The sequence below is a fragment of the Oncorhynchus clarkii genome, chromosome 6, assembly GCF_045791955.1.
Source record: "Oncorhynchus clarkii lewisi isolate Uvic-CL-2024 chromosome 6, UVic_Ocla_1.0, whole genome shotgun sequence".
NCBI lineage: Eukaryota > Metazoa > Chordata > Actinopteri > Salmoniformes > Salmonidae > Oncorhynchus > Oncorhynchus clarkii.
The window spans coordinates 18,648,465-18,670,393 of NC_092152.1; the positions used below are offsets into that span (position 1 = coordinate 18,648,465).

The following is a 21,929-nucleotide window of genomic DNA, read 5'->3' on the forward strand; positions in this document are numbered from 1 at the left end:
TCATCTGTTGAATGTTATGGTGCATGATTCTCTGAAATGTAATTTTGTCTTTCAGGAACTGAAAGCCTGGTACCTTTGAAATGTGATGTTCCTCTCCTTGTAAATATATTGTTTAAATTCATAACCATTATTCTACTTAAGACAAGAGCCACAGGGCTTGAATTTGTTTTTACCTTTTTTGAACTTTTATTTAACTAGGCAAGTCAACAAGAACAAATTCTTATTTTCAATGACGGCCTAGGAACAGTGGGTTAACTGCCTTGTTCAGGGGCAGAAAAACATGAGCCAAGTTGCATGGCTCAATAATAGGTTTTAGTTCCTTGCTGGAGGCCACTGGACACTGATATTTAGCAATTTAAGAACTAGATTACCCTTGAATAAGTGTAAAATATAATTCAGTTGGTATGTAGTTCAATTAAACAAACAAACAAGTGTATGGCACTTTGTCAAATGTCACAGAACTCCCAACCTCGGAAGGAGCAGGCCTTTTCCTGTTCATAATATAACACAATCTAAAACACAGGGGTCGATGGTATTAATCTGACCTGTGTTCAAGACGGAGGAAATGTGGTAAGAAAGTAAAGAACTATCAACAAAATCTCTGCACATTCTTAAAAGGATGATAACTCAAAGTCTTTGTATTTTCTTGGTAACCATTTTCTTCCTGGTAAAATTTGAAATCTAGGGTTATAATTCTACATGTAAAATGATTTGTTCTGTATGCCTACTATATTTTGGAGCAGACTTGTCATGGAAAATTACAACCCAGTAACAAACATGACCAAACCAAAGGAAACATCAATGAGGTCATCAATAACTAGTTCCATTAACTTTCACCTAATGTAGCTATTAATATCATGACCATGTCAATTAAACATTATTACCCGCATGCAGAAATAATTTGTTTTTCAGTGCTGGTACAGCACAGGGCGCATTCCAACCTGTATTAATTATATTTCGGGAATGGGGGCTAGGCCAAAAGCATGGACCAGTGAAGCTCTTTTAAGATTGAATTCAAACGGTTATAAGCTGCCGTCGCTGCTCATTTAATTACAATTTGCATATTAGAAGTACTCTAGGAAATTAGGGAAGTGCAGTATCCTGTCAATTACCCCAGACAGGAAGCACAGCAACGCCCTATGATTTGAGTAGCTACCATCATGCAAATCTACACTATACAGTGCATTTGGGAAAAGTTCAGACCCCTTGACTTGTTCCACATTTTGTTACGTTACAGCATATTCTAAAATGGATTGGTTTTCCCCCCTCATCAACCTACACACAATATCCCATAATGACAAGGCAAAGACAGGTTGACATTTTTGCAATTGTATTTCTTTTTTAATATCACATATACATAATTAGTCAGACCCTTTACTCAGTACTTTTTGAAACACCTTTGGCAGCCCTATATTAGGAGTTAGTCACATTCTTCTCTGCAGATCCTCTCAAGATCTGTCAGGTTCGATGGGGAGCGTCAATGCACAACTATTTTCAGGTCCCTCCAGAGATGTTCGATCGGGTTCAAGTCCGGGCTGGGCCACTCAAGGACATTCAGACACTTGTCCCGAAGCCACTCCTGTGTTGTCTTGGCTGTGTGCTTAGGGTCATTGTTCTGTTGGAAGGTGAACCTTGGTCCCAGTCTGAGGCCCTGGGTGTTCTGTAGCAGGTTTTCATCAAGGATCTCTCTGTACTTTGCTCCGTTCATCTTTGCCTCGAGCCTGACTAGTCTCCCAGTCCCTGCTGCTGAAAAACATCCCCACAGCATGATACTGTCACCACTATGATTCACCATAGGGATGGTGCCAGGTTTCCTCCAGACGTGACACTTGGCATGCAGGCCAAAGAGTTCAATCTTGGTTTCATCAGACCAGAGAATCTGGTTTCTCATGGTCTGAGAGTCCTTTAGGTGCCTTTTGGCGGACTCCAAGTGGGCAGTCATGTGCCTTTTACTGAGGAGTGGCTTCCATCTGGCCACTCTACCATTAAAGCCTGATTGGTAGAGTGTCGTAGAGATGAGAGAACCTTCCAGAAGGACAACCATCTTCACAGAGGAACCCTGGAGTGCTGTCAGTGATCAAAACTATGAAATAACTCACATGGAATCATGTAGTAACCAAAAACGTCTTCAACAAATATTTTAGATTCTTCAAAGTAGCCATCCTTTGCCTTGATGACACATTTGCACACTCTTTGCATTCTCTCAACCAGCTTCACCTGGAATGCTTTCCCAACAAGTGCTCCTACATATGCTGAGCACTTGCTGGCTGCTTTTCCTTCACTCTGCAGTCCAACTCACCCCAAACCATCTCAATTGGGTTGAGGTCGGGTGATTGTGGCCAGGTCATCTGATGCAGCATCCATCACTCTCCTTCTTGGTCAAATAGCCTTTACACAGCCTGAAGGTGTATTTTTGGGTCATTGTCCCATTGAAAAACAAATGATAGTCCCACTAAGCGCAAACCAGATGGAATGGCATATCGCTGCAGAATGCTGCAGTAGCCATGCTGGATAAATGTTCCTTGAATTTTAAATAAATCACAGGCATTGTCACAAGAAAAGCACCCCCACACCATCACACCTCCTCTATGCTTCACAGTGGGAACTACACATGCAGACATAATCTGTTTACATACTTTGCGTCTCACAAAGACACAGTGGTTGGAACCAAAAATGTGGACTCATCAGACCAAAGGACAGATTTCCACTAATCTAATGTCCATTGCTCGTGTTTCTTGGCCCTAGCAAGTCTTCTTATTATTGGTGTCCTTTAGTAGTGTTTTTTTTGCAGCAATCAGACCATGAAGGCCTGATTCAGGCCTGATTCATGCAGTCTCCTCTGAACAGTTGATGTTAAGATGTGTCTGTTACTTGAACTCTGTGAAGCATTTATTTGGGCTGCAATTTCTGAGGCTGGTAAACTCTAATGAACTTATCATCTGCAGCAGAGGTAACTCTGGGTCTTCCTTTCTTGTGGTGGTCCTCATGAGAGCCAGTTTCATCATAGCGCTTGATGGTTTTTGCGACTGCTCTTGAAGAAACTTTCTACGGTTTTTAAATGTTCCAGATTGACTGACCGTCATGTCTTAAAGTAATTATGGATTGTTATTTCTCTTTGCTTATTTGAGCTGTTCTTGCCATAATATGACTTGGTATTTTACCAAATAGGGCTATCTTCTGTATACCACCCCTACGTTGTCACAACATAATTGATGGCCTCAAATGAACTTTTAACAAGGCACACCTACTAATTGAAATGCATTCCAGGTAACTACCTCATGAAGCTGGTTGAGTGAATGCCAAGAGTGTGCAAAGCTGTCATCAAGGCAAAGGGTGGCTACTTTGAAGAATCTCAAATATAAAATATATTTTGAATTGTTTAATACTTTTTTGGTTACTACATAATTATTCTACAATATAGAAAATAGTAAAATAAAGGAAAACCCTTGAATTAGTAGGTTGTCCAAACTTTTGACTGGTATTGTATATAAATAATGTTTTTCTGTGTTTTATTACCAATGCATATGCAAACATTTCAGAAAACCTGTTTTCGCTTTACCTGCCCTCCAGGACACCTACAACACCCGATGTCACAGGAAGGCCAAAAAGATCATCAAGGACAACAACCACCCGAGCCACTGCCTGTTCACCCCACTACCATACAAAAGGCGAGGTCAGTACAGGTGTATCAAAGCTGGGACTGAGAGACTGAAAAACAGTTCTATCTCAAGGCCATCAGACTGTTAAACAGCCACCACTAACACAGAGGCTGCTGCCTACATACAGACTTGAAATCATTGGCCACTTTAATAAATGGATCACTAGTCACTTTAATAATGCCACTTTAATAATGTTTACATATTTGCATTACTCATCTCATCTCATATGTATATACTGTATTTTATTCTATCTATTGCATCTTGCCTATGCTGCTCTGTCATTGCTCATCCATATATTTATATGTATATATTCTTATTCCATTCCTTTACTTAGATTTGTGTGTATTAGGTAGTTGTTGTGGAATTGTTAGATTACATGTTAGATATTGCTGCACTGTCGGAACTAGAAGCACAAGCATTTCACTACACTCGCAATAACATCTGCTAACAATGTGTATGTGACCAATAAAATTTGATTTGATTTCATATGTTGATAGAACTTGGTAGCGTTTTCCTCAAATTTGCTTTGTTAAAATCCCCACCTACAATAAATGCGGCCTCAGGATATGTGGTTTCCAATTTGCATAAAGTCCAGTGAAGTTCTTTGAGGGCCATTGTGGTATCGGCTTGATGGGGAATATACACGGTTGTGACTATAACCAAAGATAATTATCTTGGGAGGTAATACGGTCGGCATGTGATTGTGAGGTATTCTAGGTTGGGTGAACAAAAGGACTTGAGTTCCTGTATGTTATCACAATCACACCATGAGTAGTAACCATGAAACATACACCCCGGCCCTTCTTCTTCCCGGGGAGATATTTATTCCTGTCTGAATTGAGAACCCAACTGGCTGTACTGACTCAAACAGTATATCCTGAGAGAGCCATGTTTCCATGAAACAGAGTATGTTACAATCCCTGATGTCTCTCTGGAAGGAAATCCTCGCCCTCAGCTCGTCAACTTTATTATCCAGAGACTGACCTTTAGTGAGTAATATACTCGGAAGCAGTGGGTGGTGTGCGCGCCTCCTGAGTCGGACTAGAAGTCCACTCCTTGTACCTCTTTTAAGCCGGCGATGTTTTGGGTCAGCCTCTGAAATCAGTTAAATTGCCCTGGGGGGTACGAACAAAGGTTCCGAATCGGGAAAGTCGTATTTCTGGTCGTAATGCTGGTAGTGCCGGCTGTGTGTAATAACAACAAAACAATTCTGCCCTAATAATGTAAGAAATAACACAAAAAAAAACGAAATACTGCAAATTGCCTAGGGGCTAGAAACTCGGCTGCCCTCTCTATCGGTGCCATTTTGGCTAGGGGCTAGAAGCTCGGCTGCCCTCTCTATCGGCGCCATTTTGCCTTGGGGCTAGAAGCTTGGCTGAGAGACGAATCTATATTTGGCGGATGCCAGGAGAACGCTACCTGCCCAAATGCATAGTGCCAACTGTAAAGTTTGGTGGAGGAGGAATAATGGTTTGGGGCTGTTTTTCATTGTTCGGGCCAGGCCCCTTAGTTCCAGTGAAGGGAAATCTTAATGCTATAGCATACAACTACATTCTAGACGATTCTGTGTTTCCAACTTTGTGACAACAGTTTGCGAAAGGCCCTTTCCTGTTTCAGCATGACAATTACCCCCGTGCACAAAGCAAGGTCCATAAATTAATGGTTTGTCGAGATCTGTGTGGAAGAACTTGATTGGCCTGCACAGAGCCCTGACCTCAACTCCATCGAACACCAGGCCTAATCGCCCAACATCAGTGTCCGACCTCACTAATGCTCTTGTGGCTGAATGGAAGCAAGTCCCCACAGCAATGTTCTAACATCTAGTGGAAAGCCTTCCCAGAAGAGTGGAGGCTGATATAGCAGCAAAGGGGAGACAAACTCCATGTTAATGCCCATGATGTTGGAATGAGATGTTCGACGAGCAGGTGTCCACATACTTTTGGTCATGTAGTGTATGTATCATAAATTGAATAGCTTTTGGGTAATAAGAGCAGGTAGCGGTATCCCACCAACCGCTTGTCTATTCGGTTGGTGGGATACTTTGGAGTCGCTTTTCTTCTGAGGACACTCCCTGCTACCACTGTCCGACGTCACCGACTAGGAGTGGATGTCTCTGTTATAAAAACACATGGAGAATTAAGGACAGGGGAAGGCTGAACGAAAAACTTACTTTTTTTTTCAACTTTATTATAAGCAAACGTATAGCAGAATAATTTAAGTTTTCCTGTTTTTGAAAGCACACGGATGACGCGTTTTTCCGTTTTTGGATGTAGGCTAACGTGAGATTGGTGCGTTTTTTCTTGTGTTTTTCTTTCGTCAGAGAGAAATAACAGTATTCCTGCCTTGCGGATTGGAGTGTAAATCCGCCATATTCGGCTTTACCACGTCCGGGAGTCGAGCAATTGGAAATAAAGCGAACACGTTTATTCATGTATTTTCTCATCGAATGGATTATGGGACTATTAGGATACGAAGACATGCTTTAAAAAATATGTGAAGAGGATGACTTGGCAAGAATGAGAATGCTTATCACATAGAACATTACGTATGATTGTTTTAAACGGTGCTGATGATCATATTTAGAAGGAAAATCAGTCTACCCAATTAGAATTTCTGACATTTAGTTAACTCCCCGAGCCACTGTTTGCTGCCTGACAGTCCGTCAGAAAGCGAAGCGAAACGGGGGGGGCAACAATTTCTCAAATAGCCTATACATTTTCCTCTCCCCCCAGGCTATGCCACTTTATAACGCGTCCATGTTTTTTTGCAGCTGTAATGGCGTGATTTGATATTCGTTAATTGTTATTTATCGCAACTGGAATCTGCGTAGTGCATAAAGAAGGAGGAAAGGTGATTTTAAAAATATGACCCTAGACGCCATAATGGCGTGTTGCCTAAGCGAGGAGGCGAAAGAATCCAGGCGGATCAACGACGAGATCGAAAGACAGCTCCGCCGGGATAAGAGGGATGCTCGCCGGGAATTGAAGCTGTTGCTTCTCGGTAAGCTAGTGGTGATGATGAGTGATGAAAATAAAGGCGAAAATTCATTTTGGGTGGTGCTGCGCAAGCTACTCCTGAAAACCAGACTAACTTTGTTGCCAAATTGTAGCAGTTCTATCAATCTCAAGTGTTCCAAAGCAATTGTATTTGAATATTGCTACCATTTAGAATACAAAAAAACATCGCACGAACCATCCAACTATTCATTTCATTACGTAGTAACTAGGATGATAGACTTGTGGTGTCTGTCTGTTTACGGACGAGGCCAAAGTCTAGGCGTTTTACTGGTAGCAATTACAGGGTCGAGAAATCCTGCGCTAAACATGCGTTTACCTGCACTGTGCACTACATATAACACATGTAGACGTTCTTGACTGTTTCGAGTCGGAACGTTTGGCCCAACAATCTGTGCACGCGACTCTCCCACGTCTCTGAATAAGACAGCCTTTTTTTAAAGGTACACTCTGGGATACAGCTTTCTGTTCAATGGTAATTTAAATTCCTGACATTTAACCTACCCATTGACCCATGAAGAATATAATTTATGAATGCTTAGCACAGCTGTCTTTTTCTATCACACCCCCCAAATATAAAGGTTTATTCGTGTTTACAAACATGAAGACCGTAAGCAAGAAATAGGCTAATACCTTCAAAATATGTTTAAAGCTATCATGTAGATGTCATGGATTGTCAGTCTTTGCATCTAGAGCTATGTCTATGAATTTGAGAGGGGTTACATTTCCCCAGCTCCATCCCTCAGCTTCTGTATAGGCCTATATCAGTAAGTGGCAGGGAAAACGTTTTGTTAATTTTTTAATCCTAGAATGTAGGTTTAATGGACCATCTTTTACCAAGTTACTATTCATTATTCAAGTCTGTCTGTTTTGATATGTTTTGGATATAGGCCTGGCATACTGTATGATGAAAGTTACTTATGTAAAAAGCTGGGTTGTAAATGGACTTGGTTTGAAATGGGCCGATGTCATCAAATCAACTCCTAGCTGCCTGAACTGAAAGCCAGCTCTGGGTCAGTAAACTGCATTTTCCTCACACTTTCTGCACGGCAGCAGCCACAACAATTCTTTGAAATGCAGTATTGGTAATTCACAGAAGAAACAGGTCATTGTGAGGGGTCATTACTAACACACTAACCGTGATCGTTCACTTTAGTTTTATGGGTGTATCGAAGCAGTCCAACAGTTGTTAAACGACTCTGTCACCAAATGAGTTTGGGGAGTGCATATACAGTGAACTTTAGCATTGTTGACATTTTTGCATCATTGACGTTCTTTAAGAAGAATGCAGCTCAGTTAGCCAGGATAGCAATAGTGTGCAATTGCAGCTCACAATTCAGTGTGTTCCTGCATGTGGGCATTCCTTGCTAGCTAGCGGGAGTGACACCGGTAGACAGTGTCCTTTGCTCCTACCTGCCAAACACCTGCCCTCACCGTCGTTAACAGAATTTCAGGAAAACAGTGCCTGATTGGCAGGAGCGAAGGACACTGTCTATCGGTCGCCTCCCACTAGCACAGCAGGGGGAGGCTGGGGCAACACGGTGTGTTAGCTAGCTTGATAGTTAGCGACACCGTGTGCTTGCTAGTTAACTAGCACACGGTGTTGCCCTCGCCTCCCGCTTGGTGTTTGCCAGAGTCCTCCTTAGGACTAGCTGGCTAAGCTAGCACACAGTGTCCTTCACTCCCGCCTGCCGAAAACTTGCCTTCGCAGTCGATAACAGAACTGCGTGAAAACGGTGCCGAACAGCCTTGGGGCGAAGGACACTGGCTACCCATGTACTGCTAGCTAGCTACCGTTGTCGGTTCCGCCCCTTCTTCTGGCATCCAACATTATTATGCATTAACACCACCTACTACTGGAGGTACTGGAGAGCTTCCGCCTGTCCAAACTTAACATGTACCAATAGAAGTATAAAAAGGGGTTCCTGCAGATGCAGGAATGCCCACATGCAGGAACACCCTGAATTGCAGAACATAATTGCAGCCTTCTCCAGAATAATAGGTTCCTAAGTCGCTGTAAGTCACTTTGGATAAACACTTCTGCTAAATGGCGTAGTTGTATTATTATTATTATTATTATTATTATTATTATTATTATTATAACTATACTAGAGCATTGGCCATGTGTCAGTTTCCTTACTTGAATGCAACCCCTCATACACCACTCAGAATACAGGGGGTCTCTAGAACCAGGCAAACCCTATAGAGTTCTGACACTCTACGTTGAGTGCAAACAGGTGGGGCCTCAGTCTGCTCATTGGCTCTTTGTCAATTTTTTCAGTTTTTCAAGCGAAGGTCTTTTAAGAGAGTATGCCAGCACACTCGTTCGGTTCACCTAGACGACTTTGACTAACCGCCAGCCGAACTGAAGAATGCTGACGCCTTACCTAAAGTATCTTAATGGGACCACCCCTAAAGCAGTCTGTGAATTCAGGTGGGATCCTGGGTAACATGTATTCTATCACATACCATTGGACTGTCTGGTGCAAGTGTATAGGATACTTCAGATGCATAATATAAGAACATCAATATTATAATAGAAAGCACTATAAATTAACTGTATTATGTTAGGCTACTTCATTATTATTTTATTTATCCTTGACCATCATTTGTGTTGTCTACAGCTACACGTCCTCATAGAAAGTAGATGCACAATTCACAGTAAAAAGAAATGCAAGCAGTCTGTCTATGATGTAATATTTCCAAAGTTGCGTTAGTTCCCTAAAAAATGACTTGTGTCAATGTTATGATGTAATCCGTGTGAGAGAAGCTGGTAGAGTGATGGGGGAAGACTGCTGCCTGGATACAGGCCAGCCGTATTCTGTGTTCGTAACCAAGTGGGAATTTACCACATACAACTAGGAAAAATCCACTTGAACGACCCTCCAACTGGTAATTACTAGTGGGAAACTCGTCGATCATCCCTGAGCTCCAATTTCACCCACGTGCGGAACTCAAATGTCACCTACTAAGGAAATGACCTCAAACAGCATTTTTGGCAGTTAAATGTAACAAAACAGTATTTATAAAAAGCAAACTATAAATATATATTTTTTTACTCTTTAAATTGCTTACAAGCTTGATAGCTGTACATTTAGGTTATGGTTTACGCATCTTGTTGGCCGTTAGTCAATCAGCATTTATCAATGACTTCAAAGCACGTGAATGCATCCAACTGGTATTTACAACTTCACAACTGGTAAATCCCAACTCCCACTTGTTTACAAATGGAGCATTAGAACACAGTACTGGTCTCTATGGTTTAGGCCTGATTTACCTGCTGCTCTGTTTGTGACAATCACATCAATGCTCTATAGACATTGGTGTAAAGTACTTAAATAAAAATACTTTAAAGTACTACTTAAGTCGTTTTTTGGGGTATCTGTACTCTACTTGAAGTATTTATATTTTTGACAACTTTTACTCCACTACATTCCTAAAGAAAATAATATACTTATTATTCCATTAATTTTCCCTGACACTCAAAAGTACTCGTTATTTGAATGCTTAGCAGGACAGGGAAATGGTCCAATTCACACACTTATCAAGAGAACATCCCTGGTCATCCCTACTGATGATCTGGTGGACTCACTAAAAACGCATGCTTAGTTTGTTAATTTTGTTTGAGTATTGGAGTGTTCCCCTATTTATCTGTAAATGTAAACAAAAACAACAAGAAAATGGTTCCGTCTGGTTAGCTTAATATAATGAATTTGAAATGATTTATACTTTTACATTTGATGCTTAAGAATATTTGAACATTTACTTTTGATACTTAAGTATATTTAAAACCAAATACTTTTACTCAAGTAGTATTTTACTGGGTGACTTTCACTTTTACTTGAGTCATTTTCTATTAAGGTATCTTTACTTTTACTCAAGTATGACTACTGGGTACTTTTTCCACCACTGTATATAGACCAGTGGTTCCCAAACTGTGGGTCGGTACTCACTTGTGGGTCACGGCAGGGGTCCGGGTGTGTCGCGGGATGCCATTTTTTTTGTGTGCATTTCAAAAACAAATATATTTTGTTATTAAAAAAATATATACATTTAAGTGTGAACTTAAATGACTAAAATCAAAAAAAGTATGTAGAAAAGATAAGAGACTTGTATATTTTTGAGAACTTACAATCAACAAAATAAAAGCTAGACAATCAGGCCCCGTTGATTTTGTTATAATGTTCGAGCATTATTCCACGTGTAACTCTGTCTTGTTGTTTGTGTCGCACTGCTTTGCTTTCTTGGCCAGGTCACAGTTGTAAATGAGAACTTGTTCTCAACTAGCCTACCTGGTTAAATAAAGGTGAATTTAAAAAAAAGCATGTATTCCTTCCTTCCCCATCCTCAACTCACCCCTCTCCCCTTTTACCAGGTACTGGAGAGAGTGGGAAGAGCACCTTCATTAAACAGATGAGAATCATCCATGGTGCCGGCTACTCAGAGGAGGACAAGCGAGGCTTCACCAAGCTGGTGTACCAGAACATCTTTACTGCCATGCAGTCCATGATCCGTGCCACAGAGACCCTAAGGATCCCTTACAAATATGAGCACAACAAGGTAAGGAGGGAAAGAGGGAATGGAAGTATGTGTGTGACAGTGAGAATGAGAGAGATGTGTTACTGAGAGTAATCTCCTCCTTTATGCTATCTTTCATGGAACAGTTGTCCACAATCACATCCTGTCTGTTTTGGCACTTCCTGTGTCTTCCTGTCACGCTCATCCAACCCCCTTCCATGTCATCCAGCCAAGGGTTTGTGTGTGAGTGAGAGGAAAGTCATCTGGTGTACTAAACCTAATTCTGCCTATTCGTTTGACCAAATAGTGGTGCTATCCCCTTCTGGTTACAAAAAGTTGGGTCTGCAGAAAATAAAGTTCTCAAGTCACATCTAGAACTGCAGGTAATTCCACATGAAACTGGCCAATAGAGGAACTGAGACCCATCTGTTATCAACTGGCCAGGTCTCATTTCAATCCCTAGGCCTGGTGTGACATCTGACCATGTAGTCTCATGTTGTTATTTGAGGATCGGATGGTTCCCTTATGTATGTTCAGTGGTTTCTGTTGTTTGTTAGTGTTCATATAGTCTTATTGATTAAATCACAAGTGGCCCGTATTGTATATGAAGCCTGTGGTATTTTCCTGTTGTGCTGGCTTAACGATTGGATACTTTCAACAGGGGGCAGTAGCATGTCATTCCCAGGTTGTCACTAGGAAAAAACAATCACTTCCTTTTTGGGTTTTGGTAACAAGGTACAGTAGAAATAAGTCATGAGGTGAGGCCAGATAAGGAAGTGAAGACAGTCATGTGACATACAGGAATTCATTTTCCTTTTTGTAAGTATCATTAGAACGTGATACTTCTGGAGTTGGGCTATGTGGTAGCTTCATATTAGGCCCTAAGAGTCATCTGTGGAACGGCATAGTGAAAGAAAAGGCTGCGTTTTAGGTGATTTTTTTGCAGGCTGTGCATCTCAGAAGATTCCTATATGATATTATTGGACTTCCTGAGACGTTAATTAAACACCTCTCCTGGAGTCATGGGATCTGATCATCTGTGGACTACAATTGCAAAATAGACCACCTGGAACGCGTCCATACTCATCAACCGTCAAGATTTCCTGCCTCTGCCTGGGTTATGCTTTAGTCCCATTTCAGACACATAGAACCTTGAATTGATGCCATTTAATTGATATGTTTGTTTCTCTAGACTGAAAGTCTAACCTGGAGGTTAAACCTTAATCAGTTTTTTTTCTCTCTCAGGGCAACGCTAACGTGGTCCGAAAGGTGGATGTGGAGAAAGTCAGCACGTTGGTAAACCCCTACATAGACGCCATCAAGTGTTTATGGAACGATCCAGGCATCCAGGAAGCTTACGATAGGAGACGGGAGTACCAGCTGTCGGACTCTACCAAATAGTGAGTAAATGAGATCTCTAACTCTACTTATGAAGGCCATTCCTGCGAGTTGCTAACTTCAATCCCAGACAGACAACTTCAATGGTCACGATGTTATAAATACTGTACTTTATCTATGGTCAAATAGTTAGTAAATACAAGATTTCATGGTCGACTGTTCCCTAGGCTGCCAACTTAAAATGTCCGACCATGTCTTTGGTCATTTTTTTCTATACTTTCATATATTATCATCACCTGTCAGTGGGCACAATACGTTTGTCTCCGTAGTTACATGAATGCGCTGGACCGGATCGCAGAGGCCTCTTACCTTCCCACCCAACAGGATGTGCTGAGAGTTAGGGTCCCCACTACGGGCATCATCGAGTACCCCTTTGACCTCCAGAGTGTCATCTTCAGGTATGCCAACCTTCAAGCTCACTGGGCTATTCTATTCTAACAAAGGAACAATGGAATAGAATGACACCCTGAGATGAAGGATTGTCTCAGTTCTCACACTAACCACTGATTATATGTACTATTCCACTTCCATAATGATGTAGTGGGGAGAACAGACCAGTGGGTAGAGCTCTATCAATTGATGTTATATTCTTGGGGTATCTACCCTCAGTGGCCAGTTAATTAGGTACACCCATCTAGTACCGGGTTGGACCCTACCTTTTCCTCCAGAACAGCCAGAGTTCTTCAGGGGATGGAAACGTTGCTCAATTGGTATCAAGCAACCTAATGTGTGCCAGGAAAACATTCCCTTCACCATTACACCAGGCAGGATGGGGCTATGGACTCCTGCTGCTTACGCCAAATCCTGACTCTGCCATCAGCATGATGCAACAGGAACCGGGATTCGTCAGAACAGGTGATGTTTCTCCACTCCTCCATTGTCCAGTGTTGGTGATCACATGCCCACTGGAGCCGCTTCTTGTTTCTAGATATTAGGAGTGGAAGTCTGTGTGGTCATCTGCTGCAGTAGCCCATCTGTGACAAGGACTGGCCAGTTGGGCATTCCGAGATACAGTTCTTGACACCACTGTTGTAGTGTGCTGTTATTTTCACAATTCTCGCCATTCTCCTTCAACCTCTCATTAACGAGATATTTTCGACCACAGGACTGCCGCTGACTGGAAGTTTTTTTTCTTTTTTCGCAGCATTCTCTGTAAACTCTAGACACTGTTGTGCATGAAAAGCCCAGAAGACAGAGCGTTTCTGAGATACTGGAACCAGCGTGCCTAGCACTGACGAACATACCACGCTCAGGTCACTCGTTTTGCCCATTCTAATGTTCAATTGAACAGTAAGTGAATGCCTCGATGCCAGTCGGTCTGCTTTTATATAGCATCCCAAGACCACATGAGCACTGTCTGTAGGAGTGAACCGTTTTGGCAATGGGGTGGTGTACCTAATAATAAAGTGTGTAGTACCAGCTTGGAAGTTCACTAAAACAATGATCATGTAGCAAACACGAATAGGACCTACAGTATATTTCCATGCCAACTCGAGTGGTACTCAAGTCATCTGCACCTAACGTTGCTCCTCTGTTCCTATGACAGGATGGTGGACGTGGGGGGTCAGAGGTCAGAGAGGAGGAAGTGGATACACTGCTTTGAGAATGTCACATCCATCATGTTTCTGGTGGCACTAAGCGAGTATGACCAGGTGCTCGTAGAATCTGATAACGAGGTGAGTGTTGTTATTAACAACTGTACTGTATGTCTATTTAACACACACACAACAAGGCCGGTGTTATGGGTGGGCCTTAGGGGGTCTGCCCTACCGTACTTCCTTGCTTGTCCAAATAAAATATTTAAATCATTTTTTACTGAGACGAGCGATGACAAAGACTCAATCTCAGATAAAGCATCAAAGCGAGCTAAACAGCGCCCCTCTGTCTCAGTATGTGTAGCCCATGTATCTGATGCTGTCTGGCTAAAAAGGGTTATGGCATGTCATACTCTTTTTGGAGTACTCTTTTTGGCCATAAAGCATCAGATACATGGGATATTTTATTTAACCAGGCAAGTCAGTTAAGAACAAATTCTTATTTACAGTGATGGCCGACTGGGGAACAGTGGGTTAACTGCCTTGTTCAGGGGCAGAACGACAGATTTTTACCTTGTCAGCTCGGGGATTCGATCTAGCAACCGTTCGGTTACTGGCCCAACGCTCTAACCACTAGGCTACCTGCGGCCCTGGATATATATAGTAAGACAGAGGGGTGCTGTATCACTCGCTCAGATGCTTTCTCCAGTGAGTTTCAGCTACTTGCGAATTAAAGGAATGCTGGCCGTTTCACAGGATGCTGTTCAGATGCTGGAATGATTTTGGACGAACGTGCGAAAGTAACCTACTTTTTGAAGGGATTTGTTTGACAATCAGATGAGAAAATTGACTGGTTGTGTTAATGCCACATTAAAAAGGTAATACATTTTTACAGTTAATTGACATGTCTTTTACTATTAAACCCATTAAAAAAAACACAGGCGGTCCCGTGAAGAAAAAAATGAAATAAAAAAACCTTACCCACCTATGGAAATCAAATGCCCGTCCAAATGATTCGTTCTGGCGCTGGCCCTGACACACACACACAAAGTTAACAGCAGCACTTTGCATAAAGTTACATAATTTGACAATAGGACTCCCAATAATATCCAAAAAAGCAAGTTAAATACAGGTCTCTGAAACGTACAATTCTGTCACTCAAATTACATTATTACAATGGACAAAATGATGTGAATATCTGTGGCTATGGTCTTCTCTCTCAACTATGGTGTACAATAGACGTGTATTAGAGGCACACCTCTGCACTTTTGAAGGTGAAAGGCTTTTCCTTATTAAAATAATGAAGATAAGTGCTTTTTCCAGCTAGACTTCCCTTCCATTTGGAAAGCAGTTGTAAATGACTCCTGCAGCTGTTTTGAATACAGCCTCGGGGCGACAGAACTTCCTCGAAGGCACACCATCTGTTTGTTCCCAGCAGTTTCCAGCATGCTCTTGGTTTTTTCACTGCCTGTGTCCTTGGGGGAAATAACTGAGACCATTAAAACATCATGGTGACGATACAATAGAAACAGCATAAGACCTGTTGGTTGGATGTAAAGCTGTGAAATTGGATTGTTTTGTCATCTGTACTTCAGACCTCCATGCAAATCTGAGAATTATGAGACCTGAAAGATTGCTTGTGGAGCACTGCACACAAATGAGCAGAGATTTGTGACAATACTCTTGTCTAAATGGATATGGCATCATAAAATGGACTTTGTGGATCACTTTAGGTGCGGTGTATATCTAGCAGTGAATGTAAAGGTTAAAAGAAAGTACATAGCAGCCCAGTGGTGAAATGAAAAGGCATCTGGAGGCCATGTCTCTCTCTCTGATTTAAAGCCTGTACTTAACGGGATAGTGTAGCTGAACTATCCCTTTTTAATGAAAGCAGCTGGACTTAAACTGTGTTCTTCTACTCTCGTTTCTCTCTCAGAACCGAATGGAGGAGAGTAAAGCCTTGTTCAGGACCATCATCACATATCCCTGGTTCCAGAACTCTTCCGTCATCCTCTTCCTCAACAAGAAGGACCTCTTGGAGGAGAAGATCATGTACTCCCACCTGGTCGACTACTTCCCAGAGTTTGACGGTGAGTGGCCTCTGGGGAAAAATATAGTTCCTTTTTACTTAAAGCCCATGAGTATAATGGTTTATAACTTGTTAAAAGCATTTATGAGCCTCTTTATAATGTGTAATAACAAGGCTTATAATATGTTTATGTCTCTAACATAGGTCCCCAGAGAGATGCCCAGGCTGGCCGCGAGTTCATCCTGAAGATGTTTGTGGACCTGAACCCAGACAGCGACAAGATCATCTACTCCCACTTTACCTGCGCCACAGACACGGAGAACATCCGCTTTGTGTTTGCCGCTGTCAAAGACACCATCCTGCAGCTCAACCTGAAGGAGTACAACCTGGTGTGAAACCATAGAGTTCAAATACTAGAAGGGACTTCAGCATGAGCACAGCAAGGCTGGGGCCCAGAGACCTTTCTCCAACTTACTCTATGTCAAATCTGTGAAGAAAAAAAGAATGGTTGCATAATATTAATTTATTGCCATTGTTGACCCTTTTTTCTATTTAAAAGAACATGATTGAAGGATTTAGGGGGTTTGAAGGTCACTGTTGGATGTGTAAAGCACAGTTCCTCCAATTATTCTAATTGTTTTTAGCTTTATTTTTTAAGACACTCAATGTGACTGCTGGGTTCTGTCCAATGCCTCTGAACTTGATTCCAAGGTGCTCCCGCCATTTAGTTTTTGATTCGATCTAGTCGGTCCATTCCAGCGCCAGTCTGTGGCCCCACTCTCCTGCTTGTCAACTAAGACCTCTGGAGTTCTAATTCATGAATGAACACATTTTTCTTCCCCTGACAGGGTGAAAAGTGTTGACACTGTGATTTCTTAAAATGATTGTTTTGATTATTGCATCCACTTTAGTACCGTTTGACGTGTACAATCAGCCACACGGTAGGGCAGGAGGTCAGTCATTTAACTGGGCTGTATAGTGAGGGGGCATCATGATGCTCATCACCCATCGCAGTCCCTAGGGTCAGGAGTCAGTTATTTTGGAATCAAGTTGTGCTGTACCAGGCTTTTTAAGGTCCTATTTATTGCCAATGCCAAAAGGATGTAGCGTTAACTAGAAAGAGTATTGGAGGCAAGACAGGACACAGCCTTTTGAAGGATCCAAGAGTTTACCGTGCGCACGTGGCCTTTTTAAAAGTGTTTCACCACGTTTTTGGTTAGACTTTTCTCCCCCATCTTGTATTAATTGTTGAATGCCAAAACCACTTGTTTGAGTCAGTAAGCCAAGCCTGACAAAACACTCATTCACTGGAGTCCATAGGGTCGTTGTTGTTAATGCCAATCGTAGTGGCCATTGTGAGGATATGATAATACTATTGACAGTAGAAGCCGAACTCCGCTAGTGACCGGTTGTGAGTATGTGGACGGTTGTAACCATAAGCCCCTTTTTATTAAAGGCTTGAGTTTGGTAATCCTTACAAAGTATGAAATGGTTATTTTATTTTGCCCAGACAGAGGCAGGGACTGGCTGATGGAGGACCTTGCGCTACTGATGGGTGACAGTCAGATGTGAGAATCTGCCTTTGGAAGAGGTTATTCTCTTGTAGAGGGGCTGCTAGTCTTCTCTCACTGCCTGGACTGAGCTGAGCAACCACAATGCAGCTGTGTCCTTTTGTTGTACGATCACAGCACGGCTGTCCGACTGTTTTAGTTTGTTAGCAGTGGAGATGATTAGTTGTTTCCCACGTTAAAGGGGGCGGAGCATTGAGCACGATTTGTACCTAAGTAATCCCTCACTTCTCAGTGGCTCTGACCCCCAGTTATTTCTCTGAGTATATATTTTTGTAACAATGCCCTAAGCCTGTAATTGACATTGAGGCATAGTGCAATTATGAATGCTATAATCATTGTACATCTCTCTCTTATTTATCTATACAGTTGAAGTTGGAAGTTTACATACACTTAGATTGGAGTCAATAAAACTCATTTTTCAACCACTCCACAAACTTCTTGTTAACGAACTATGGTTTTGGCAAGTCGGTTAGGACATCTACTTTGTGCATGACACAAGAAATTTCTCCAACAATTGCTTACAGACAGATTATTTCACTTATAATTCACAGTATCACAATTCGAGTGGGTCAGAAGTTTACATACACTAAGCTGACTGCCTTTAAACAGCTTGGAAAATTCCAGAAAATGATGTCATGGCTTTAGAAGCTTCTGATAGGCTAATTGACATCATTTGAGTCAATTGGAGGTATACCTGTGGATGTATTTCAAGGCCTACCTTGAAACTCAGTGCCTCTTTGATTTTCCCATGATGTCAAGCAAAGGAAATCAGCCAAGACCTCAGAAAAACAGTTGTAGACCTCCACAAGTCTGGTTCATCTGTGGGAGCAATTTCTAAACGCCTGAAGGTACCACGTTCATCTGTACAAACAATAGTACACAAGTATAAACACCATGGGACCACGCAGCCGTCATACCGCTCAGGAAGGAGACTCGTTCTGTCTTCTAGAGATGAACGTACTTTGGTGCGGAAAGTGCAACTCAATCCCAGAACAACAGCAAAGGACCTTGTGAAGATGCTGGAGGAAACGGGTACAAAAGTATCTATATCCACAGTAAAACAAGTCCTATATCGACATAACCTGAAAGGTCGCTCTGCAAGGAGCGACCTTTCTGAACTGCCTTAAAAAAGCCAGACTACTGTTTGCAACTGCACATGGGGACAAAGATTGTACTTTTTGGAGAAATTTCCTCTGGTCTGATGAAACAAAAATAGAACTGTTTGGCCATAATGACCATCGTTATGTTTGGAGGAAAATGGGGGAGGCTTGCAAGCCGAAGAACACCATCCCAACCGTGAAGCACAGGGGTGGCAGCATCATGTTGTGGGGGTGCTTTGCTGCAGGAGGGACTGGTGCACTTCACAAAATAGATGACATCACGAGGGAAGAAAATTGTGTGGATATATTGAAGCAACATTTCAAGACATCAGTCGGGAAGTTAAGGCTTGGTTGCAAATGGGTCTTCCAAATGGACAATGACCCCAAGCATACTTCCAAAGTGGCAAAATGGCTTAAGGACAACAACGTCAGGGGATTGGAGTGGCCATCAGAAAGCCCTGACCTCAACCCTATAGAACATTTCTGGGCAGAACTGAAAATGCGTGTGCGAGGAAGGAGGCCTACAAACCTGACTCAGTTACACCAGCTCTGTCAGGAGGAATGGGCCAAAATTCACTCATTTTATTGTGGAAGGCTACCCAAAACGTTTGACCCAAGTTAAACAATTTAAAAGCAATGCTACCAAATACTAATTGAGTGTATGTAAAGAAATAAAAGCTGAAATAAATGACTCTATTATTCTGACATTTCACATTCTTAAAATAAAGTGGTGATCCTAACCGACCTAAGACAGGGAATTTTTACTATGATTAAATGTCAGGAATTGTGAAAAACTGAGTTTAAATGTATTTGGCTAAGGTGTATGTAAACTTCCTACTTCAACTGTATGGCAACATCCATGTTGGCTTTGTAATCATTACTTTTTTGCCAGATTGAATGTGCAATATTGAAAATATGTATGTCTAATATATGGCTAATTCATTTGTGAAAAAACATGTTAAGAGGAGAATGTATATATTTTTTTGCCAGTTCATTTTTCAACAAGAAACCAAGTGCAGTTTTAGTTCTGCATAATGAGCAATCAATATGATCTAACGGAACGGTTTGCCAGAAGCTGCAATAGCTTTTGTTCATTCACTTTTGTATGAAAGACTGCAGACTCCAATTACAGGGCTAATTCCATTGGTTTAGACCGAAATACTGGCTTCAGGAAATGAGCACTTGTCCTAAGTATTACTAGATGAGTGTTTTGAAAACACTTAATTTCTTACTTTCCTCATTGGAGTAGTCACTGATCTAGCATGATTGGATATGTTAAAGCAAGAATCCCACTGGTCACAGATGTGAGTTCAACGTCTAGTTTAGATTTTTCATTTGTTTGAGTTGTCAACTAATGGGAATTCAATGTGAAATCAACAAAAAACACCATGTCATTGGATTTAGGTTAAAAGTTAGGTGAAAAAAAACTCTTACAATGATTTTTTCCCCTGAAACCAATCAGTTTTCCAAGTAGATTTTCCAAGTTTGAGTTGAAATGACTAAAACAACATTGATTTAATCAGTTTTTGTCCACTGGGATCCCACTGCCAGATTAGTGATTTCTCCAAGGAAGGGAGGCAGGAAGGATGTATGAAAGTATTCAAACAGGGCTTTGGTTTCCCCTAGTCCTCCCCACACTGGGACTACTGTGTTCCGTTGGGGCTTATTGTTCAGGGGCCATTTAACGTAATGCTGCACCCCCTGAAGTTTCTTATGTTCATGTTTAAGACTGAGCTGTGACCAAGCAACGGTTCCAATGCCCAGTAAGAGTAAGCTGTTAGCCTCTCAAAAATACCTTCCAGTGTCTTTTTGCTGTCGAGGGTCCACGAAAACAACCCTAGATTATAACCATTCCGAGTTCCAACATGCTTGAACCTATCCTGGGTTGTGTTCATTAGGCATGCAACGGCAAATGTTTTCGAAAAATAAAGAGTTTGTTATTGGACAAGGCCAGGTTTGTCAGTTTTATTCTATTTGGTGCCTAATGAGCACGACCCAGTTCCTTCAGATCTGTAACATTGAAGGAGTAGGGGGCAGGGGCTAGGGAATGGGACGTGGGGGTGTATTTTTACCAGCACTTGATTACCAGAGTGGGTCATGGGTTAGAATGCAGGTAGGGGATCAAATGTGGCACTCTCCATAATGGCACGTGCACCACGCTCACAATATGCTAGGCACACACATTTGTTTGAATAGATTTCAAATCCAGTTGAGGAATGTACATTAATAGAAGCTTTTGCATTTCTTTTGATGGCCAATCATCAGAATGTACATTCTTTCAAATGTATTTATGAACTACATAAAAGTGATAGAAAAAAGTTAACATGTGCATGTGCCTTCTGCTCTTATTTAATTAAGGAACACTTCATCATGTTTCCGCTCTCTAAATGAGTATGTATGACACCTGTATGAACATGTTTCAGTATTCACATCAAGACCAGAAGGCTAGGTCACGAAGCCAGCCAGAAAGTAACAGGAAAGACAGCTAAATGTATATTTGAAACACACACACACACACACACACACACACACACACACACACACACACACACACACACACACACACACACACACACACACACACACACACACACACACACACACACACACACACACACACACACACAGTGTAGATAGATGCCATAAAGGGTGGCAGATAGCCTAGCGGTTAAGAGTGTAGGGCCAGTAGCCAAAAGGTTGCTGGTTCAAATCCCTGAGCCGACTAGGTGAAAAACATTTCCACTTGCCCTTGAGCAAGGAACTTAAGCATAATTACTTCTCAAATGCACTCTGGATAAGAGTTCAATTAAAATAATGAATTCCTTTCCTAGAGGTGCTTGACAGATATTTACCTTGTGAGGTCACTGGCTTTGGTGCAATAGAGACCATGACAAGGAACAACTTGTGCAACTAGGCTATGGAATTGCGTGACAAAACAGAGTGATGGCCTCTATTAAAAAGAGGAGGATTCCAACAGTTTTCTATAGGCTAGGCCTACTATGTTATTTCTCAACTTGTCCTAATATTAAGCACATTTCTTCTCTTTACAACAGTTCTATAGCCTACCTGGCTGGCATGAAAATGAACCACGGGAAAAGTGTCCTC

General features: G+C 41.7%; 1 protein-coding gene across 1 annotated transcript; it reads left to right on the forward strand.

The window, feature by feature from the left end:
• The first annotated feature begins 5,754 nt into the window (after nt 1–5,754).
• On the forward strand, nt 5,755–20,777 carry LOC139410705 (guanine nucleotide-binding protein G(q) subunit alpha-like). Its single transcript, XM_071156124.1, has 7 exons — nt 5,755–6,659; nt 11,049–11,233; nt 12,437–12,591; nt 12,859–12,987; nt 14,136–14,265; nt 16,061–16,214; nt 16,358–20,777. The coding sequence occupies exons 1-7, from the start codon at nt 6,524–6,526 to the stop codon at nt 16,546–16,548; spliced, it is 1,080 nt and encodes a 359-aa protein (XP_071012225.1). The 5' UTR covers nt 5,755–6,523; the 3' UTR covers nt 16,549–20,777.
• The last annotated feature ends 1,152 nt before the right edge of the window (nt 20,778–21,929 follow it).

Bases quoted from the DNA above. Each gene is read 5' to 3' on its own strand.
- LOC139410705 (XM_071156124.1), top strand. From the start codon at position 6,524: ATGACCCTAGACGCCATAATGGCGTGTTGCCTAAGCGAGGAGGCGAAA. The intron at 11,234-12,436 runs GTAAGGAGGGAA...TTTCTCTCTCAG, and splicing joins ACAAATATGAGCACAACAAG to GGCAACGCTAACGTGGTCCG. The intron at 16,215-16,357 runs GTGAGTGGCCTC...TCTCTAACATAG, and splicing joins CTACTTCCCAGAGTTTGACG to GTCCCCAGAGAGATGCCCAG.